Source organism: Pocillopora damicornis, chromosome 5 (assembly GCF_964200805.1).
Source record: "Pocillopora damicornis chromosome 5, jaPocDami1.2, whole genome shotgun sequence".
Classification (NCBI taxonomy): Eukaryota; Metazoa; Cnidaria; class Anthozoa; order Scleractinia; family Pocilloporidae; genus Pocillopora; species Pocillopora damicornis.
Genome location: NC_142674.1, coordinates 9,764,819 through 9,785,618, shown reverse-complemented (window position 1 = coordinate 9,785,618; position 20,800 = coordinate 9,764,819). Strand labels below are relative to the sequence as shown.

Below are 20,800 nucleotides of genomic sequence, written 5' to 3'. Positions count from 1 at the left end.
GTCTGTCTGTTTTGGCCACCTGAATGTGCCATCCTTCTTTCGGTTATCATTACTATTTGCATCTTCATCCTCATTTGGACCAAGATAGGCTGCTTTAGCAAGTTTGCATTTCCTTTCATCAGTTTTGTAGAGCAACACTCTTCACTGTTTGCAAAATAAAGGGAGCACATCATCAGTTATCTAAGAGCCTTTCTTATGTACGTAGTAAACCTAGAAATGGATAACTCGCCAAAACAGGTTCTTTTCAACATGAAGCCGTCAGATACTAAGCGACGCACTGTGGAAGTGAGGTGAGGTATTTCACATTCAGAATTTGACTGTATTTTTTATTCTTAAGAATGGTCGTAAGTATTTCCATACAAACTCTTGTGATGTTTCGCCAGATGATCACAGAAAAAAAATTTTCAAGTTAAATCAATAGTTAGCGCGCGCGCTCTGATGTTTACGCGTAATAAGATGACCAAGCTTGAACTTACCCCTTCACGTTGTAATGCATATCGATAACTTCATCTTGAGGAAACCTCTTTGAAAAAGCTTTTCAGACGGTCCATTGCGTTGATCTGGAAAAAAAGAGACTGCTACACAAACACTACGAGAAATGCAATTGGAATGGAACCATTCTGTTCGAGGTACGAGAAAAACCGCCACTTCTTCGTAAATCACGTGTACTTTCACGTGGTGACCTCGGGTCATCGCAGCCATCATAGGTCAGCGGTCACATAGTGACCTCACAGGTTATCGTGTTCAAGGTTACGAAATGACTCTGAAGAGGTCTAGTTGCTGCGTCTGTAATCTTACAAAATAAAGCAGCACAAAAAGCTGTTCGGTATTTGGAATTCGAAGCAAGTAACAATCGACAGGACATCAGAGTCCAAGAAAGTCAGAGCTGACATCGACAGTGATTCCTATGAAAGCGATCACGAAATCAAAAACGATGTTGTAGAAGGCGATCTCAATGAATACATGAAGGTAACGTTTCATCCCGACTGAGAAGATGGCCTGACTCTGTTAAGCGGCAACGCTATGAACGAGGTAAAAATAGCATTTTTTTTCAGGTTACATTTGCACACTATTCAAAGTTCCAGATTGAGGTGAGAATTGATTGATTTTTCATTGTTTTGTTCCACATTTCGTGTAGATGCAATGCGTACTATTGCTGTGTAACTTAAGCATCTGTACTCTGCAGGTGCCTGACTGGAAAAGCCCTAGAAGATTCCTCAGCCATAAGAATATAAGAGAAGGCCTTGAACAGGTTTCCAGAGTCATGGCTAACAATCAAAGCCAGCGGTGAGGCAGAAAAAATTGAACAAAGTCGTCCAGGCATGGCGAGGGCAAAAAGGCCCCAAAAAATGAAAGTGACGATCAAACATCTGGGTCATTGCCTTTAGCCCCATTTGTCTCAACAAAGGAGCAAATTGAAGATCCATTGTTTTCAGTCATTGTTTTGTGATTTCCTGTACATTTTACGTTAACAAAGGCCACTTAAGATGTTTAGGGACATTTTCATTTGACAGTTTTTGCGCTGTACACCAAAATTCCATCTGGATAAATTTATAACAAGTCAGTTCCACGGATCATGAAAGTCAGCTCGTTGATAAATCAGTGACTGTGATGAACTCATTAATACCACTTTTAATGGCCTATGGATTCATCAATGAAATTCATGGGCAACAGATTTCAGGGAATATTCATGGCCCATTAATTTTGTTCTCTCAAAACAAATAAATTGTTAGCCCATGAAATGCTGTTTGATTGCAATTCATGGGCATAAAATTCATTCTGATGACTTTCTGGGGAAACTAATGGGTCATGAAAGTAGACTTTAAAGAAATTCATGGGTCATGAAAGTAGGCATATAAAGAAATTCATGGGTCATGAAAGTAGGCATATAAAGAAATTCATGGGTCATGAAATTAATGCTGGTGACTTTCATGGCAAATCAATGGGTCATAAAAATAGACTTTGAAGAAATTCATGGGTCATGAAAAAAATTCCCCTAATTCATGGAAAATTCAGGGCTAAAAATAACCCCATGAAATTTCATCTTGCAGTATTCATGGGCCATGAAATGATCTTCATGGGTTTTTCACATGAAATTCATGGAATTTTCATAAAACTACAGTTCATAGCGAGTTGAGATAAATGCAGAACAACAATGGTGATAGGATTGCGCCTTGAGGAACTCCCTGAGTTATAGGTAGAGTATCAGAGTAGGCAGAGCCAATTCTCATTTATTGCCTGCAACCAGTTAAATAGCTCTTGAACCATTTGACAGTAGAAGTTGAGGCTCCTAAGATGGAGAGTTTATGGAGCAACCTTGCATGGTCAATACTGTCAAAGGCTTTGGATAGATGTAATAGTACTAGTGCTGTTATCTGCTTTTTATCCATTGCTGCAAGTATCTTATCCGTGAGTAGGATGTTTAAGGTCTCTGTAGAATGAGCTTTTTTATTGCCACTTTGGTGTGAGGTAAGGCGGTTGTTTTTTGTGAGATAGGCGCTGAACTGGTTCAAAACAATCCTTTTGAGGACCTCTGAGGCTATGGCTAGCAGAGATAACGGTCCGTTGTTGGCAGCTTTTTCATGGTCAGCGTCTTTAAGAATCGGAATCACCTCAGCCTCTTTTCAGTTGCCTGGAAATGTGCTAGTAAGGATAGAACAATTGATGACGTCAGTAAGAGGGCCCAATATGACAGGGAGACAGTCTTTTAGTACACAAGCACTGATCTTGTCAGGTCACGGAGATTTATTCATTGGGAGAGATGTTACAATTCGGCGAACCTCTTCAAGTGACACTGTCCTTAAATTTATTAATTCCATAGAGGTAGTATCTATGCCATTTTCAGATGAAAAATCTTGGACTATGATGTTTTCCCTCAAGCGCTGTGCTGCGTCAGCAGCATTTAAGCCAACTTTAGCAAAAAACTGATTGAATTCGTTGGTTGACTGCCACATCCTTTATAAGGCTGGTCTCTGCTTATCTTTGGAGAGGATGGTGCGATTAATAATTTTCCAGAGTGAGCCAGAGTTGTTTTTATTAGCTGTGACCTCTTCAAAGGTGTGATCTCTTTCAGTTTCTTGTAGCTTTTTCTTGACCAGGTGATGGGAATGTTTGAAATTTATCCACTTAGTGTCTTGGGAAGACTGTATGAATCTCTTCAGGAGGAGATCTCGGGATCTCATAGGATCCTTGATTTCCTGGTTCACAAAGGGGCACGGTCTACTCCGAAGTTTAATTTGTTTCATGAGAGCGTGCAAGCTCCAGACAGACTGTAAAGTGTCATTTAAAATACTTAGCTTAGAGTCTATATCGGTTTGATCGAAGATAGTGAGCAGGGAATCCGCTTCCTTAGCTAGATCCGTGACAAAGAGATCTGCATTATACTACTTGTAACTTCGAGTGGTAATGTACTGAGGGGTAATCTTGGGTTTCTTAACTTTGGGCTTGACAAAAACAATTGAATGGTCACTAATTGGTCAATGTATTATGCCGCTAACAAGCACTGAATTGTTGGAGGAGACTAGGATAACGTTGAGCAGGGATTAAGTGGTCACTGTTATCCTGGTTGGTTTTGTAATGAGTTCTTTCAAGTTCATATCCATATAGAATTTCTCCAAAGCTTTGTATTCAGTGCCTGTTTTCTTGAGGCCATCGCAGTTTAGGTCGCCTAAGATTGTGATCGATTTGTCAAGCAGCAAGGCTCGAATATAGCTGGGCTTAAGTACTTCTTCGAAGGAACTCAGAGGAGAGTCGTCGGGGCGATATGTCATACAAATTATTGTTGATTTTAGTTTCTTGCACTGGACATTTATCCAAAGCTGATGGAAATTTCGCTCAGATATCGATGACAACTCTTTCAGTACAGATGATTTGAGATCTTTGCGGACATAGGCACATACTCCGCTGCCTCCTTTGTGAAGTCAATCTAACCTGTGTAATTTATAACCCTCGATTTGTATCTTAAGTGACTGTGGTATTGAGCCATGTTTCATAGATAGCAATAATGTCGCTTTCCTTTCAGATGCAAGTTTTCGTAGATCTAGCAAGTGAGAACGATTTTTTAGTGATCTAATATTCAAATGAAGGATTTCAAGCCCACCGGGCACTTTGGAAGGTTGTTTGTTTTCTTTAATGCGCTTTATTGAGCACAGGTTATGCAAATTTACTCCTCTCTTGCCAGGTTTTGTGTTGTCAGGTCTCCGCTGAACATGAGAGATTACAATATTATGTTTACGGTTTCGGAAAGCCTGACCAAAGTGAACTCCTCGTGTTCTTAATATTCCATTTCTTTTCAGCAAATGGAAGGTTTCGTCCGGGATTTTAAATTGCCGTAACTGCAGTTGTAGTAGTTCAGATCTTGAATATATAATGGCGTTTGAAGCGCGATTATTCAAATTTCGGGAGCTGTCATCCGATGGCTGCAGATGGTTTATTTGAGAGTGTCAATGCAATAACTGATTAGCTTACAGAGGGAGTCAGCGATGGCTGGTGCTACAATTCCCAGCAGTTTGGCACTAACGTTGTCATTACCAGTAGCTTTATGCAGTGGAACAGAAAGGAGAAGTTCTATAACTCTTTCCTTTGATATATGTGGGAGGTTTCACGTTTCAGACACTTGATATGGTGTAGGAGGGGGCTTGCTCAGGTTGATTGTAGCAGCCGACACAAGTGAAGCAAATTTCAACGACAACTATGGGTTTCGTTAGTGAAGACACACTATGAAGCGAGGATATATTTTACAGAAAAGACTTGAATCGTTTATTAGCATAGTCGAGGTATCAAAGAACTTATTGTAAACTGAGATATGAAATTATAAGGAAGAAGCTAAGCTAAATTCTAAGATACAGACCAACATTCTGATATAAAAGTACGATCCCAAGACTAGCTAAAACTCTAAAACAAACTCACAAAAGACTATCTTCAAGGATAAAGGAGAACCGCTTGCAAATGAATTCTAACAAAACTAATAACCAAGTGGGAAAAACAAGCAGCTTACTTACAAAGCATTAGCAACGTAAGCCACATGTTACAAGGTTGCAAAGAAACTGGTATAAAAAACTGGGTGAAACTACCAAAAGACTAGATGTTTAAACAAGTACGAAGAGAAGGAACATAAGCACCTACATAACAGTCCTTCTTGTAAAAGTTTGACCCAAACAAACTTCGAGATAAGGTGGGTTAAAGGACGCTTTTCAATAAACACATCTTATCGTTAGCCCAACACAAGATAACTAACTAAAGTGCGATTCTGGGTGGAACTTAAAGATCATGTCCCTGATGGACAAACAATAATGTTATATTGCAGTTTAACACGTTTAACACGAAATAAACTTATAACAAATCAATGTCCAGTAGCAAAGGCGTGGCAGCCATTACATTGACAGTGCAAGTCATTTTTGAGCTCTGACCGAGGATTTAAGTTGTTTTGCAGGTTGAGAAAGAAGCTGTTCAGTGTCTTAGCAATTTCTACTTTGTTCGAAATAGTTCCATCATTATCAACTAGCTGCTGGAGACCACAATTGTGATTGTAACTCCCTGACAGGAATTTGATCAAATTCCAAAGTTTTCGCGAGTCTTGCCTGTTTTCAGAGACCTTGCTTTTGAAGCAAGCTTGATTCGTTTGCCTAATTAAGTTAGTTACATGGTCTGTTCTGCTTTTCTTGGCTTTGGTGAGAAGTTTATCACATGCTTTGATTCATTTGGGGATGTTGTCCTTAACCATTGGGGCTGGGTTTTCCACTTCACTTGCTTGTGTTTAAGTGGAAGAAATTTATCAATCACACCATTAAATATTTCATACCAGCTGTCAACGACATCGTTGAGGTCATCAAAAACAAACGCACAATCTCAAGGCACTTCTTCCGAAGCAGGAATAAACTGTTCTTTGTCTATGTTCTTGATGTCAAGGTAGGTGATTGCTGTATGTGCGACTCTGCTTTGTATGACTGGTTTGTATTTGCAGGTGACAATGGTCGGTAGTTGATCAGACAGTCCAGATGGGAAAACTTGTACATTAATTAACCACTCAGGGTGACTTGACCAAATATGATGGAGGCAGGTTTTGGACAATGGCCAGATGATAACCTTAACAATTTGGGAGAAATTCAGGTTGTGAACTGCTTTTATGAATGGGTGTTTTCCAAACTTCTTATTGTATAAGTTTATTACTTATTTACTTATTGATATCTCCGAGTAAAATTTCCTTGTTGAGAAGATGCACATTTTCAATGTTTTTTCTGAGCTTCTTGTCGTCAGCTGCCCAACATGATGGAGGCCTGTAAATACCACCAATAAGAGGAAGCTGTTTTGATTTATGGGGACAGATTTCAAGCCATAAAATTTCAAGGTTGTTTGCTTCAAGGTTTCTGCATCTTTTGTCTTAAGAGAGTTGTTTATATGCTAAGATTCCACTGCCTGACTTTCCAACTCTATCCTTTCTATGAAGCTGGAAGCCATGAATACCATAAAAGGAATCAGGGACTTTTTGAGAGTAAGAGGTCTTTGATATGATCAGAATATCCAGTCTGTCCTGCACAGATCTCTTCTAGCTTGGTATCTGTTACATGCTGTACATTCTATTGACAAATTTGCAGACCGTTTAGGCCCTGAGCTTGACTGGGACCAGGCTGAATCTCTACATCATTAATCAGCTGAATGAGTAGTAGCGAGATAGAGGCATTGAGCATTAGCCGGCAACCAAGGAGAGCATGCATAGAGTTTGAAACAAATCCATTTGATCTTGTCGCACTAGAGTTTCATGTTTGATAGCCATAAGTCTCTATTCTTGGTCTCGAGAAAATGCTTGGCTATGATGTTGCTTAGATTTCTGAGAGCTGTATTTAGTAAGACAGGTAGAAATACAATACCGTGCAGATAGAACAAGGAGCCCATAGACCACAACCACCTGCAATCATGAAGTATATGGATACCATGTTAAATACGATGGATACCAATTGTTTCATAAAGTCGAAATAAGGTTAATGTCAAGAATAAATAAGCGGATTACTACTCTTATGACAAATTTTTTGGTTCATTAAAAAAAGGTCTTGGTTCAATTACATGGTTCAATGAAAGGTTAATGTCATTTGCTTGCTGGGATTTTATGTCTTCCAGACCAACGTTACCCTGACATGCCAAAATAGCATTGAATACATTTTCAAGATCTGTTCTTGATGAGGTGCACTTCTTGTGATTGTGCTATAATCCAGTGAGTCCTTCGGAGAAAAACATGTCACCAAGAGCAGAGCTTGTAAGACACTATATAGAGAGCAAGTATTTCCTAGGTTTGAAATTCCCTTTGGTTCCATTTGATCATGAGAAGTGTTTAGAATTATCAAAAAAAGTGTATTTTAGCCAAAGGCAGAAGATTCGTATATGAACGGAGTGGAGTGCAAGGAGATAAGGTAATATTATTTGCCATGAAATTGCAAAATAGAAAAGTCAATAGATAACTTCCCATTTGTTTTTTCCTTGCTTGTCCCCCTCCAATTGCACTTCAACCAGTTGGGGGAGATGAGTGAAGAATTGTTAATATGTCATTAGAGGAGTTGGTTACCAAATTAGCCTTGTGTCTAAGCTCCTTCAGTAAAGTGATCCTTAAAAAAAATGTTTGCTGTCCATTGTTGTCATCCGAGGTCTTTCTTCTGAAAGTGATCTAAAAAAATTTTTGCTGTCCATCTATAAGAGAGATATAAGTTGTTCTTCAGCTGGACTGAATTTGAGGATCCTCAGAAGTCAACTGGAAGCAATAACTAAAAAGGTAGACAAAAGTGGTTAGAACTGGACTTCCAAGATAAAAATTCCATTCTCCCACAGGGTTGTGCCTAAATCCTACTGGCTAGAGGTACACTTGAGGAGCACTAGTAACAAGTTTCCGAGTCAGGTGACTATTGGAAATTGTCAGCTATTGCAATATGGCAGGCTATTCCAGTGGGCAACCCTAAAAGCTGGAACTGTGGAATGGTGGAAAATGACCCCAAATCCGGAAACATGTGATGGCAGATAATGAACCCAAATCCTAACACATGCAATGGTGGAAAATGACCTCAAATGCTAAAACGCAGAACAGATGGCCTGCTGTGTGAACTGCTTGTATGAAGACACTCAAGTGCTTTGCACATTCATCCCCATGACAATAATGCATGTAACCAAAATTGTCTTTTTCTTTTACTGAGAGGTATGAATAAAAATGAACCATTATGCATGAAAGTTGGTTGCATTTTTGTTTTGCAGACCTATTTAATTACATTTTGTTATGATAAATTTGCTAAGAGTTTTAGTTGCAGCATAAAAAGTTGCACAGCATGTGAAAACCAACTTGACATACTACATTACAACAAACAATTGTAACTTTGATGTGTTTCTTGATCATGTCTGCATTGATTTAATGAAATAATAATATACCATGCTTGTAAATGTGAGAACATCACAGGAACATTTTCAGGCTTCTCAAAAATATAACTACATTCAGCCCCAGCTTCAAACTTAGATTGGCATGTGGGCAGGCCCTTGTTATGACCCCTTTAATATGAGCCTTTTTTGTCCATGGATAAGTTTTATGTAACATATTTGCTAAGACGGATGACGGAACACCAGAGCACTCAAACACAACGTTTTAATCTTGTAAGCCGAGTGTACATCAACAAGCGAAGAGCGCGCAAAACATGCCGGATCCCGGATGTAAACGAAACTGTATAAATTAACTTAACATGCATAAATTAACATCGTTACATCTCCCTTCGTTATTCGAAAAACGAAAGAGTAGAGAAAGAAAAACGTGAATTGTTTCCTATAATGATTGTTCAAAGAACATAAACGACATAGAAAGAGTGTCAGCATGCATAGTCACTGAGGTATGCTGGTCTTCGTAGGACTCTTCCCCAGGAGCTGCATCTTTCAGGACTTGGTATGTCATCAGGTGGAGGGCCTGGTGCTGCTTGTGGCTTGGCCACCTCTTGGGGCATTGATTCAGCTACTGGTGGTACCTGTTCAACGCTGGTCAGGGGCAGGGGACCAGTATCAGAGCTAGATACCTCAATGTCAGGAAGTGATTGTTCTGGAACTTCAGCTGTGAGATGCAGGTGTCGGCGGTTCCGGCGATACACCCTTCTGTCGTCAGTAATTACTTGGTAGGAACGTACACCAACATGTTTGTCAACCATTGCTTGTGTCCATTGATGCCTATACTTGGGTGGATGGATACGAACGGTGCTCCCTGGTTCAAGTGGCCGGAGTTCTTTAGTGCCATTGTTGTAATAGAAGGCTTGTTTGTTCTTCTGAGCATGAAGAAGCTGGGAAGTGGTGCCAAATTCAGGTTGTGTCAGGAGTCTGCCAGCGGTAGGCAGGAGTGTTTTGGTACAGCGGCCAAAGAGACACTGCGCTGGAGATGTTCCTAGTCCTTCAGTGGGGGTGTTGCGGAAGTCAAGGAATCCCAAGTAAGGGTCACTGCCAGCCTCTAAGGCCTTAAGCATGATTCGCTGCGCAGTCTTTACCGCATTTTCCGCTTTGCCATTTGACTGCGGGTAAGTGGGAGAGCTTGTAACATGATCAAACTCACATAAGTCTTTGAACTTCTTAAACTCCTGCGAGCTGAACTGGGGGCCATTATCGCTTACTATCTCGTGCGGAATTCCATGTCTGGCCATATGAGGCTTGAGCTTTTCAATTACTTCTTTTGATGTCTTAGTGACAAGCTTGTCGACCTCAAAGAAATTTGAGTAATAGTCAGTAGTGACAAGGTAGTCCTGGCCTCGGTGCTCAAAGAGGTCAACAGCAAGGACTTGCCACGGTCTTGATGGTACTGGGTGTGAGATCATGGGCTCCCTCTGCTGCCCTTGGTGGTATGTATTGCAGACTGCACGCTGGGAGACATATTCTTCAATCTCCTTGTACATGCCAGGCCAGTAGAAAGCTTCCCTTGCTCGTCTCTGGCATGCCTGTACTCCCAGATGACTGGAGTGTAGCTTCCTTTTGAGCTCAGCTCTCATTTGGAATGGTATGACAACACGGTCTCCCTTGAAAATAACTCCGTTTTGAAGTGTGAGCTCTTCTTTGAAAGGAAAGTACTCTTGAACTTCCGTTGGGAGACGGAGCTTACTTTCTGGCCAGCTTTGTTTAATGACGCCAGCAAGGGTCTTCAGAATAGCATCTTCTTGAGTAAGGTTTTCGATTTGACAGAGGGTTTCATCTTTCACTGGAAGATACTGTAGCATGTTTACTTGCTCTGCTTCTATCTCTGTTGGCGACCTTGTTTCTGAGACTGTCATGACATCTTCCTGGTCCTCAGGGGCTTCTTTAAGCGACAGATGCGCACGACTCAGGGGATCAGCCATAAGCAGGGAGGGTCCCCTTTTGTAAGAAACTTCAAACTCGTAGCGTTGGAGTCTAAGAAGCATGCGTTGTAGCCTTTTTGGTGCACTTAGGAGGCTTTTCTTGAAGATCGCTTCCAAAGGCTTCCGGTCAGATTCAACCAGCACTTTCCTACCATACAGGTAGGTTTCAAACTTCTCCATTGCGAATACTATGGCCAATAGCTCCTTTTCGATTTGTGCATACTGGACCTCTGTGGGGGTCAGGGACCTGGATGCATATGCGACTGGATGTCCATCTTGCATTAGACATGCTCCCAGGCCATGCATAGAGGCATCGCACTGTAGTGTGGGCGTGGCACCTGGGTCGCAGTATTTTAGGACTGGAGTTGTAGAAAGGATCCTCTTTGTCTCTTCCAGGGCTGCACCATGAACTTGGTCATCCCAAAGGAACTCGTTGTCATTCTTAGTGAGCTCACGTAGGGGAGTCATGATCTCTGAAAGTCTCGGGGCAAACTTCTGCAGGTAGTTAGTCATCCCTAAGAGGCGTTGGATGCTCTGTTTGTCAGTTGGTGTTGGCATCTCTCTGATTGCCTTGACTTTCTCAGGGTCAGGTTGTAGCCCGTCAGCGGAGAGCACATGGCCCATGTACGCGACTTCCTTGAGCCTTAGCTGCAGCTTTTCCCTGTTCAGCTTTACGCCTTTATCTCAGCAGTGTTGGAGAAGAGCAATGAGTTTTTCATCATGGTCTCTTACCGCTTCATCATCATCAGCTCCGCATCCAAATACGAGGATGTCATCAGCGATCGCTTTCCATCCGTTCAGTCCTGCTAATGCCTGATCCAGTCTTCGCTGGAATTCTTCAGGGGCTGGTGAGATGCCGAATGGCATTCGGAGCCATCTGTATCTTCCCCATGGAGTACCAAATGTGGTTGCATAACTGCTCTCCTCGTCCAAGGACACGTGCCAGAACCCATTTTTGGCATCTAACACAGTAAAGCACCTCGCATTTGAGAGCTCAGGAAGGACATCTTTGATTGTCGGCAGCGGGTAGTGATTGCGTTTAAGGGCTTGGTTAAGTGGTTTGGGGTCCACACACAGTCGGACATTGCCACTTTTCTTCAAAGTGACTACAGTTGCTGATATCCAGGAGGTTGGAACATTTACTGGTGTGATGATGTTAAGGCCTTCCAAACGATCCAGTTCCTCTTTTAGCTTTTCTTTAATGGCGATTGGCACCTTTCTTGTTGGTAGTTGAACTGGCGGTACGTTCGGGTCAATTTCAAGGTGGAGATCACCTTCTAACTTTCCTTCTCCCCTGAGTACATCAGTTTGTTCTTTGAGGATAGATTCTGCTGTAAGTGGTGTTTTGCTCTGCGAAGGCTCTTCAGACTGAATAGACATGATGTTTTGTCAGACCACAGAGATGAGTTGCATTTGCTCACTGGCTCGTAAGCCAAGCAGAGGATTGCCTTTTCCTTTTACAGCTACAAATTCCACAATGTATTTTCTTCCATTTCTGGGATTCACAACTTGGACACGTTTCTTGCCAATCAGCCTCTCCTCAGTTTTGTTGTACATAACAAGAGTTACGTCCGCATTGTCCAGCAGGGATAGGCTGCCTTCACCATATACTTCTTTGAAAGACTCTTCAGGTAAGATGTTCACCGTTGCACCAGTGTCCAGTTGGAATGGGACTCTATGACCATTTAATAGCATTACCGCAAGCAGTTTGCCTTTACGATCAGGATTTTCCACTGCACAGACGTGCTCCTTGACATCAACACAGGCGACATATTCGTCAAAGTCAGAATCCTCCACTGCATGTACTGGCTTGCGGACGTGTCTCGGTGTGGGAGGTTTAGAGGATTTGGCCGAACTGGGTGGAGGCGGTTTGTTTTTGCAGGCCACCGCAAAGTGGTTTGGAATGCCACAATTAGAGCAAGTCTTCCCCCATGCAGGACATTTAAGCTTGTTCCAGACATGCGTTTTGGCGCAGAACTTGCAGCAAATTTCTCTAGGTTTCTTTTCATGAGACTGACTAATGGCGCTGACTTCCTCGTGATTAATTTCTTTCAGTTGTTGGCTTGAGGTCTCATAGGATCTACAGATATCAATGCATTCCTTCAATGTGAGTTTGGAGACTTGTAGGAGCTTCTTGCGAGCTTGATTGTCTCTTACTCCGATGACAATCCTGTCTCTAATTAGACTGTTCTCTAACACTCCGAAGTTACACGTCTTTGCCAAGGTGCGCAAGGCCGTGACGTAAGCATCCAGAGACTCGTTTGGTTCTTGGTCTCTCTTGTTAAATTGGTATCTCTCGTAGATTTCGTTTGTCTCTCCGATACAATAACGCTGTAGCTTTTGGAGAACAATATCAATGTCCTTCTTATCGTCTTCAGTCTCGAATTCTAAGCCTTCGTACACATCTAGAGCATCTGAGCCAATATCGGTTAGCAGTGTGGCAGTTCTCAGCGATTTATTTACAGCAGGGTGTTCAGGGTCTTTTAGACGTGCAGCTATTTCGTAGTTGTTCCAATCACGGTGGAATTTCTTCCAGTTCGTCGCCAAGTTTCCTGTGAGCTCTAACTTTGAGGGCAATGGGATGTTTATCGGGATTTGTACCAGATTTGGTTGTGCGACGGCTTCTTGTACTTGCACAGACGAGCTGCTATCTTCAGGTTTCGGTGGCATACTGAGTAATTTGAAGTTAGCTAGATTCCTTCAGCAGAGATTTTCTTTCGAAAACACAAAACGATTCCAGTCACCGTTGTCTTCTGCTATTCGTTGTGAAGAAGGTTATGAATGGCGAGCGCCAAACACGGCAGTATCAGTTCGCAGATCAGAGTTGGTCGACCACGTGCGTGCGAACAAATCTCTCTCCAGAACACTTTCCGGTTCGCTGAGCGATAATCCCTCAACAGCACCAATTGCAGAAACTAGTTTTCACTTCTGACACCATGTAACGTATTCGCTAAGACGGATGACGGAACACCAGAGCACTCAAACACGTTTTAATCTTGTAAGCCGAGTGTACATCAACAAGCGAAGAGCGCGCAAAACATGCCGGATCCCAGATGTAAACTAAACTGTATAAATTAACTTAACATGCATAAATTAACATCGTTACATTTTAGGCCTTGAGTAACACTAGATGAAGAAAAGTTTGTAGGGCTCTTCGGAATTTCTCATGGCATGACAAGATGAAAGAAAGTTACAGAAGGTAGCCTTTAAGAAGAATTTGAAGAATATATTCTTGACCAGGTGTTCAAAACACCACCATCCTTTGCATGCTGAGAATAGATCCTGTCATTAGAACCCCACTAACTCAAACCCAGTAAATTCGAAAACCCTGCTTACTTGAACAAAACCCAATTTCCCTTGGATTTGACCCCATATTTTCCAGTAATTTGCTAACAGCAGCTCCTAAAAGACTTAACAGCAGAAGATTACCCCAAAGTCTAACAGACGGAATTGTAAACAGGCCAAAAGATCAAGGGAGCCAAATAGAAATCAAGTGTACCCACCCTAATCTCCCCTTTTGAGAATAACTCTCACGTATTTTAAGTCAATGCCAAAAAATATTGTTTTTGCTCATAATGTGTAATATCATGCTGTGAATGTTAAGTTTGTTTCTCGTTCATTGCCTAACAATCAATACTCAATAAATCAATTGAGGCGTTGTATGATTTTCACCTTAAGTTGAGTGTACATTCCAAATCATTATGCCTTTGTGAATTCAGACAACCATGGAGAAAACTAAGAAAAGGACAGGCTGATTCGCTCCTGTGATTGAAGGGCTACTTTATGTTGAAGATTTCACCACTACCTGATTTTTGCGTACATGACCGTACATGGAATTTATTTGCACTTGTAGTAGTATAGTCAACTGAAAAATTAAATTAATATGACAAAGAAGGTTATTACACATGTCGATTTCGGTTGAAGCGACGGGAAAAATATTATACTTACAATTTGTGTTCCATATGCGGCTGGTAAGCTTCGAAGTGCGATCTGTGGTGACACTTTGAAATGTAAGTTGCGTAACGAACTATGGGCTATATACAGTTACAGTAAAAATGAATAAAATCTTAAAACATTAAAAATTTAGCTTATTAAAAACTACAGAACCATTATACGAAAAAGAGTTTTAGCTAAGTTAGTTCTAACTCTTGGCAAGTGTCACATGTTCATTTGCCTCGTAATTCAATTGTGGAGAAAACTGTTAAAAATAAAATAGTTTTTAAACAATTGTGGACAAGGTCCTTTAATGCATCTTTTGGCGAGGTCATTAACATGGCCCTCTTGTCTATTTACCAGAGATGACCACTTAAGATAACCCAAAGTTCTGACACTGCTGCTCATTTTTTAAACAATTTTAGTGGCATGTCTTTAAAGCCTCCTCAGTGACAAACTGTTGCAGCTAAGGAGCAGTTCGACATGGTGTCTCAATAATCCATAACAAGACAAATATAAGCTGTGTAAATGAAATTAGCACAGTTGGATGTAAGATTCCCCCTAATGCATCCTAACATTCCCAGTTGTTTACCAACTTGGGAAAAAATATATTTAACATGAAAATTCCAAGAAAGATGTTCATCAAATACAATTCCTAAATACTTGAATTCATAAACACACTTCATAGGTCAGTCCTTAAACACTATATGGAAATTTGGATCAAAAAGCCTAGCATGAGTTCCAGACAATATAGCTCCAGTCGTAACTGTGTTTAAAAATAGGGTGTTATCACAGATCCAATTAGATCAAGATCTTCATTGAGACTTTTCTCGATTGTAGCAGCAACCTTTCCAGAATAGAATAACAGTGTCATTAGCATACATCAGTGTACTACACTTGCGGGCAACAGTGGGTAGATTGTTCACAAGATGTACAAATAACAGAGGTCCGTAGATCGATCCTTAGGGCACACCAACACAAAACAGATTCAGCATCTGAGAAAGCTCCCTGGAACCCAACAACTTGAGTTCTACCTTTCAGATAGTCAGTAAACCACATGTGTTCTTGATCTACAATACCCACGGCATAAAGCTTCTTTAATAGCAGGGAATGGTTCATGCTGTCAAAGTGGTTTGGTTTGAATTCTTACTTAATCATCCATTAACTAATTTATCAATCGCTCTTTTTAGAGAAAAATTGACGTCAGGCATCTCAGGTTTTGACTTTGTCCACATGCAGTGATGCAATCACAATCATTGACTTCTTGTTAATGCAATCTTAACTAAAACTTGTTATCGGTGAAAAGATAACGAGCTTAAATCAACAAGGAATACCATCATCTAATATTGACAGGACCTTTCAATATCAATCATCTTAACATTGGTTTCACCATCTAACCTTACTGTAATTTCTGGCATTTTACCCGCACGGCTGATTACCTGCACTGGTGGATAACCCGCCTGCTATGTTATTCAACTTTTTGGTGGCGAAAACGTGACATTAAGGTGATACATTTCAGTATTTTTAAAGTTGTCTGATCTAATTTTCGAAAACTTGAAACCTTCATTGTCGAGTTTAAAGGTCAAAGAAATTCAGACTCTTGTACATTTCTTTGTCAATAATAGCATGTACTTTAATGATAAAATTAAACAGTAAAAACAGTAGCAGCCCATGCCCAAATCTCAACGTTTCATACTTGACAGAATGCGAATTTGTGGCCACATTTTGTGCAAGGGATTGTTCAGTACCATGTTGATTTGTTGAAAGAAAGCTGGGTGAGTGTTAAAACTTGAATTATAAAGTAGTCAGCGATTTCTGAAAAAAAATTGATATCTCCAGTTCTATTGGGCCTAACAAGTCCCTTAAAACGGGAAAATTCTCTTCAACTCAAGCTAGTGTTAAATGTAAATTTGTTACTGATGCGCCAGATATCTTTGGATTATTTTTGTCACCATCACAATCTTATTTTCACGCGTGCCAAAAACAATTTCGTCACGCAACTAATTATGCATGAAATAGACTGGAGTCAGCATCATGTTTCTGTGCCGCTTTGAGGCACTCATTTGAGATGTGAAGATGCAAGTAGGTGAGAATCTTTTTCAATTCATCTACCAGTAGATTTTAAAATTGTCACATAACCCGCACCTCCCTATTACCCACAGTGGTGTGCATTTCATGCAAAATCAACAGATTACCCACTGGTAAACGGCCGAAAATTATGGTAATATTGATGTGTGAATGTTATACAAAATATGCTACATGGTTGTTTAGTTTAAAAGTGGGAATGATGTCACTTGCAAATAACTGGAAATAATTTCAGCAATAACTAACATTAACAGGACCTGTCTATGAATCATGTTCACACAGGTTTCATCTCATGGCATTAACAACGAACAACTTAAAAGGAAACTTTTGCTGCAACTGCTTACATAAAAACACAAACAGTGAGGTTTTTGTAATACAGTTATTTTTTTACCATTATAAACCAAACTAAGCTTAGTAGGCTTGCAAAGTACTATATTTCCTTGAATAAGCACCTGGGGCGCTCATGTAAGTTTTTTGCTAAGAGAAGGGGCTCTTAGAAGGAGAGAACTCAATTAAGGGGGTGCTTAAGAGGAGATTATTAACCTGCACTCATTCCACTGGGGGTGAGCACTTATTCTAGAAAATACCGTAATTATGGCCCTGTAGCCACGATTGTGCAGACTGTTCAAAAACCGAGTTCGTTTTGTAAATGGGGAAGATGAATGTCATCATTCACCTCCTTGTCAGCAACCGTTACTTCCACCAACAGATAATACTTTTTGCCATGGGCGTTGCAAATACAGGACAATTTTGGGTGATGATGCACTGGTTCATCATCAATAAGCATTAGTTGACAGAAGCAATATTGATGTTCATGTTTTAACAGGGTTGTTAGTGGAAGGTATGAAATGATTAAAGGGAGAATATAAAGCTATCTGCAGATTCCGTTTTGACCACTTGATTGAGGGCCACCAGTGTGCATTTCCCAGCGTGTTTTAGAGAAAGTTTGTTCTTTGTTCATTGTACAAGTGACTCAACCTAGTAAACTCGAATATTTCCACCTACCCCACTCTAAAGTTAGGCGAGCTTTGTAGACAGTACATGTGCCAACCTATGATCATGAAGGAGACTGCACACAATATTAGAATAGAAGAGACAACCAGAGGTGGTTCTTAATTACCTGTTTGGACACCTTACCATGATATCTGATAAAATTAGTGCTATTACTTGCACTTCATCATCTTAGCAACAGACTGCTGAGCAAAGCTCTTAACCACATTCTGACTGAGTCATTTCCATACCCACACACACACACACAGATCTTCAGCACCTAACTGCCTGTCATCTTGAAGAAAAATTTTCACCAAACCATTACCTTTACCACTGAGCTCCTGGAATATGGCATGCGTCTCCATAATTAATAGGTATTCAAATTCCCATCCTATTGTAAAGATGTACCCCCTGCAGGAATAGAAGGCAAGAATAATCCCTCTTTTTACTGCAAGTTGGTACAAAACTACTTTTTTCCTCCCTGAATTCATACTCCTCTTTTATCACTTTACATTCCTGCAAAAGTCCACAAGCCTCTGATACATCATTAGACCATGGACAGAAATGCACAGCCATTGGTCTCATCACCAGGAGAGTATGAGCTAGTTGTAAATGCAGGTTCCTGGGTTGACTGTGAGTGGGAGGTTTCTGCTGTTTGACAGGTCTTCATTCCCAGGGCATCTACTATGTATTTTGCATTTGGTGTCTTTAGGATGGAAACGCGTACAATGATAGGATAATCTGTGAAGTCAGAGGCAATTTACTGCATGTTGCATGCAATAGTGATCCGAGTGAGCCGGCTTCTCATTTTTAGAAAAGAAAGACAACTTCCAGTTTGAACCTTCTTCAACTCTATCTGATAAAAGTACTTGAAGTCCAGACTGATAATGACAAAAATACCGTCCTAAGGGCCCAGACATCCACAGACTTTAGGTATAGTAAAGACAGAGCTGATCTGTTCTGGCAGAAGATTTCTGGTACACAATAAGCAGGCATTCCACAGACAAGGGTTGTTTGTAACCATGTGACACATTGTTTGTTTGATTAATCACAGACTGGCCTTCTCCTAAATAAGGACACTTGCAACTTATTGGCCTAGTTTGAAAAGCCTGCTCAATTTCATGGCTGTCTTTTTAAGGAGTAGTAATGCTGGTTGGAAACAGTATATTGTTAGGCTTTATATCACAGTGGATGATCCCAAGATCATGCAAATATGCAAGCTCTGCTGATGTTTCAATGGAGATCTTTTCTTGAAGTTGAGATTGGTCGATTGCCTCATTATTGTGAATATGTCATGAAAGTTGGTCCAGACTGCTAACAATTTCTGAACTGCTGAAGGGAGTGAAGTAAAACAAATATGCAAGCATCATTGCACAGGGTTCCATGCACACAACTTTGAACTTCACAATATGTTCACCTTTATTCCCATAGAGAATTTTGCTTCTTTGAGAAAAAGATGCTTTCCTTCTCATCCATACCTAATAGCTTCTTGATTATCACCTCAGAATTGTTTCTTGCCACATAAACCAAACCACAGGATCCTCGACTGATAGCCTCTTCCTTGCCTTGCAACTGCTCCCATGCGATTGATGGTAAACCATGACAATCCAGAGATCTGTCTGAATTATACTTCCCTTTCAGAAAGGGTAATTTAAAAGCCATAGAGTTGACGATTTTCAGTTTGTTGAGGAACAAAAGAAATCCATTAATGAAGCAATGCTTGTATCGAAGGGCTTGTAATGAGGGCTTGCTTGCACTTTCATGGATACATATACATTTATTTATCTTTATTTGGTCTTGAACCTCTAGCTGGTAGGATCTTAGGGGGGCTCATAAAATACAACCAGCTAGAGGTACAGCTTGCATACTTAGTAGACTTTGCCCAATTTTACAATGGTTTGTCCGCATTTTACTTTTCTGTATTCCAAGTTGTAGTCTCACACTCTTTGGAATCACTTTTTACATGAGTTCATTTACATTTATTTTTCTATTTGGTCTTGTACATCTAGCTGGTAGCTTAGAAAATACAAGTGGGTAGAGGCACATTTAGTTGCCTTTGCCTGATTTTTAAGAAGGTTTGTTTCAAATTTTACTTTTCTACACTCAAAATAAGTCTTAAATCCCTTTGAATCACTTTTTTTCACAATGAGTATGATTTTATATATTTTTATTTGGTCTTGTACCTCTAGCTGGTAGTATCTTAGGAGGCCGAGAAAACACCACCGGCTAGAGGTACAGCTTGCATACTTAGTGGACTTTGCCAGATTCTTATTATGGTTTGCTCCAATTTTACTTTGCTACACTCCAAGTTGTAGCCTTACACTCTGTGGAATTATTTTTTGGGTAAGAATACATTTGAATTTTTTTCTGTTATTTGGCCTTGTACTTTAGCTAGTAGGATCTCAGGAGGCTAAGAAACAACTAGCAGCTAGAGGTAAAGCTTGCATGTTTAGTCAACTATGCCCAATTTTTACTGCAGTTTGCTCTTTTTACTTTTCTGCTCTCCAAATTAGTCTTACACTCCTTGGAATCTTATTTAATCTATAACCTCTAGCTAGTAGGATCTTAGGAGTTTCACAAATTACTTGAAGTACAGCTTGCATATTTAATTGACTTTGCCAATTGTTTTTACAGTCTGCTTTGAATTTTACTTTTGGCATTCCATTTCAGTCTGATACTACATTGGAAGCATCTTTTTTTTCAGGAATATCTTTTTGTACCTTGGTCATGTACCTACCACTGCTTATTTAATAGCACAGCACCTAAACTGTGTGCATCAAATGACTCTTTATGGGGAATCAGCTGAAATTAAAGCAAGCATTATTTGGCAATAAGCAAAGGGTCTCTGGTTAGTTTTCATAGCAATTTTTATTTCAAAATACAATAAATAACACAGCCACAGGTTAATCTCATTTAGTTAATTGTATAAATTCTGTCTATATATATATATATATAATTAACTGCAGACAGTACTGTTTCGGCCTTCTGGGCCTCATCAGTGCAGTGCTGATGCTAGGATGGGGGTAAGGCCATATAGCCACCCCAAGTGCCCTTACCAAAATTAAGTACACTTTTAGTATACTATTTCTGTAATCAAAGTGTACTGCAAATAAGTTACACAAAGTATACTTTCAGTAGACTTGAAGAATAGTTTACAGAGCTACTAAAGTATACTTGTAGTATACTTGTTCCCACCTGAAATTGGAACACCCAAAAGTATACTTAAAGTATACTTGAAAGGTACTGAAAATTTTGCAGTGCACTTCAAGTATACTTCATGAGTAAAACCACTAGTGGCAAACTGACAAGTACAGTATACTTAAAGTATACTTTAAGTATACTTAGAGTGTATTCAAGATATTATAAATGAATGGCATACATACCTGCAGCCAGGTAAATTAATATGCACGAACAGGCATGCAACCACTAGTTCATACAGCATGTATCCAGCTGTATTATAT

At 40.2% G+C, this 20,800-nt stretch overlaps 1 protein-coding gene and 1 pseudogene across 1 annotated transcript; both read right to left on the bottom strand.

Moving 5' to 3' along the window:
- Window positions 1-11,720: 11,720 nt before the first annotated feature.
- Window positions 11,721-13,001, bottom strand: LOC149045084 (uncharacterized). Its single transcript, XM_089205843.1, has one exon. It carries the CDS (start codon window positions 12,999-13,001, stop codon window positions 11,721-11,723), a length of 1,281 nt encoding a protein of 426 aa, XP_089061969.1.
- Window positions 13,002-17,941: 4,940 nt separating this feature from the next.
- Window positions 17,942-19,001, bottom strand: LOC113685077 (uncharacterized; annotated as a pseudogene).
- Window positions 19,002-20,800: the final 1,799 nt, after the last annotated feature.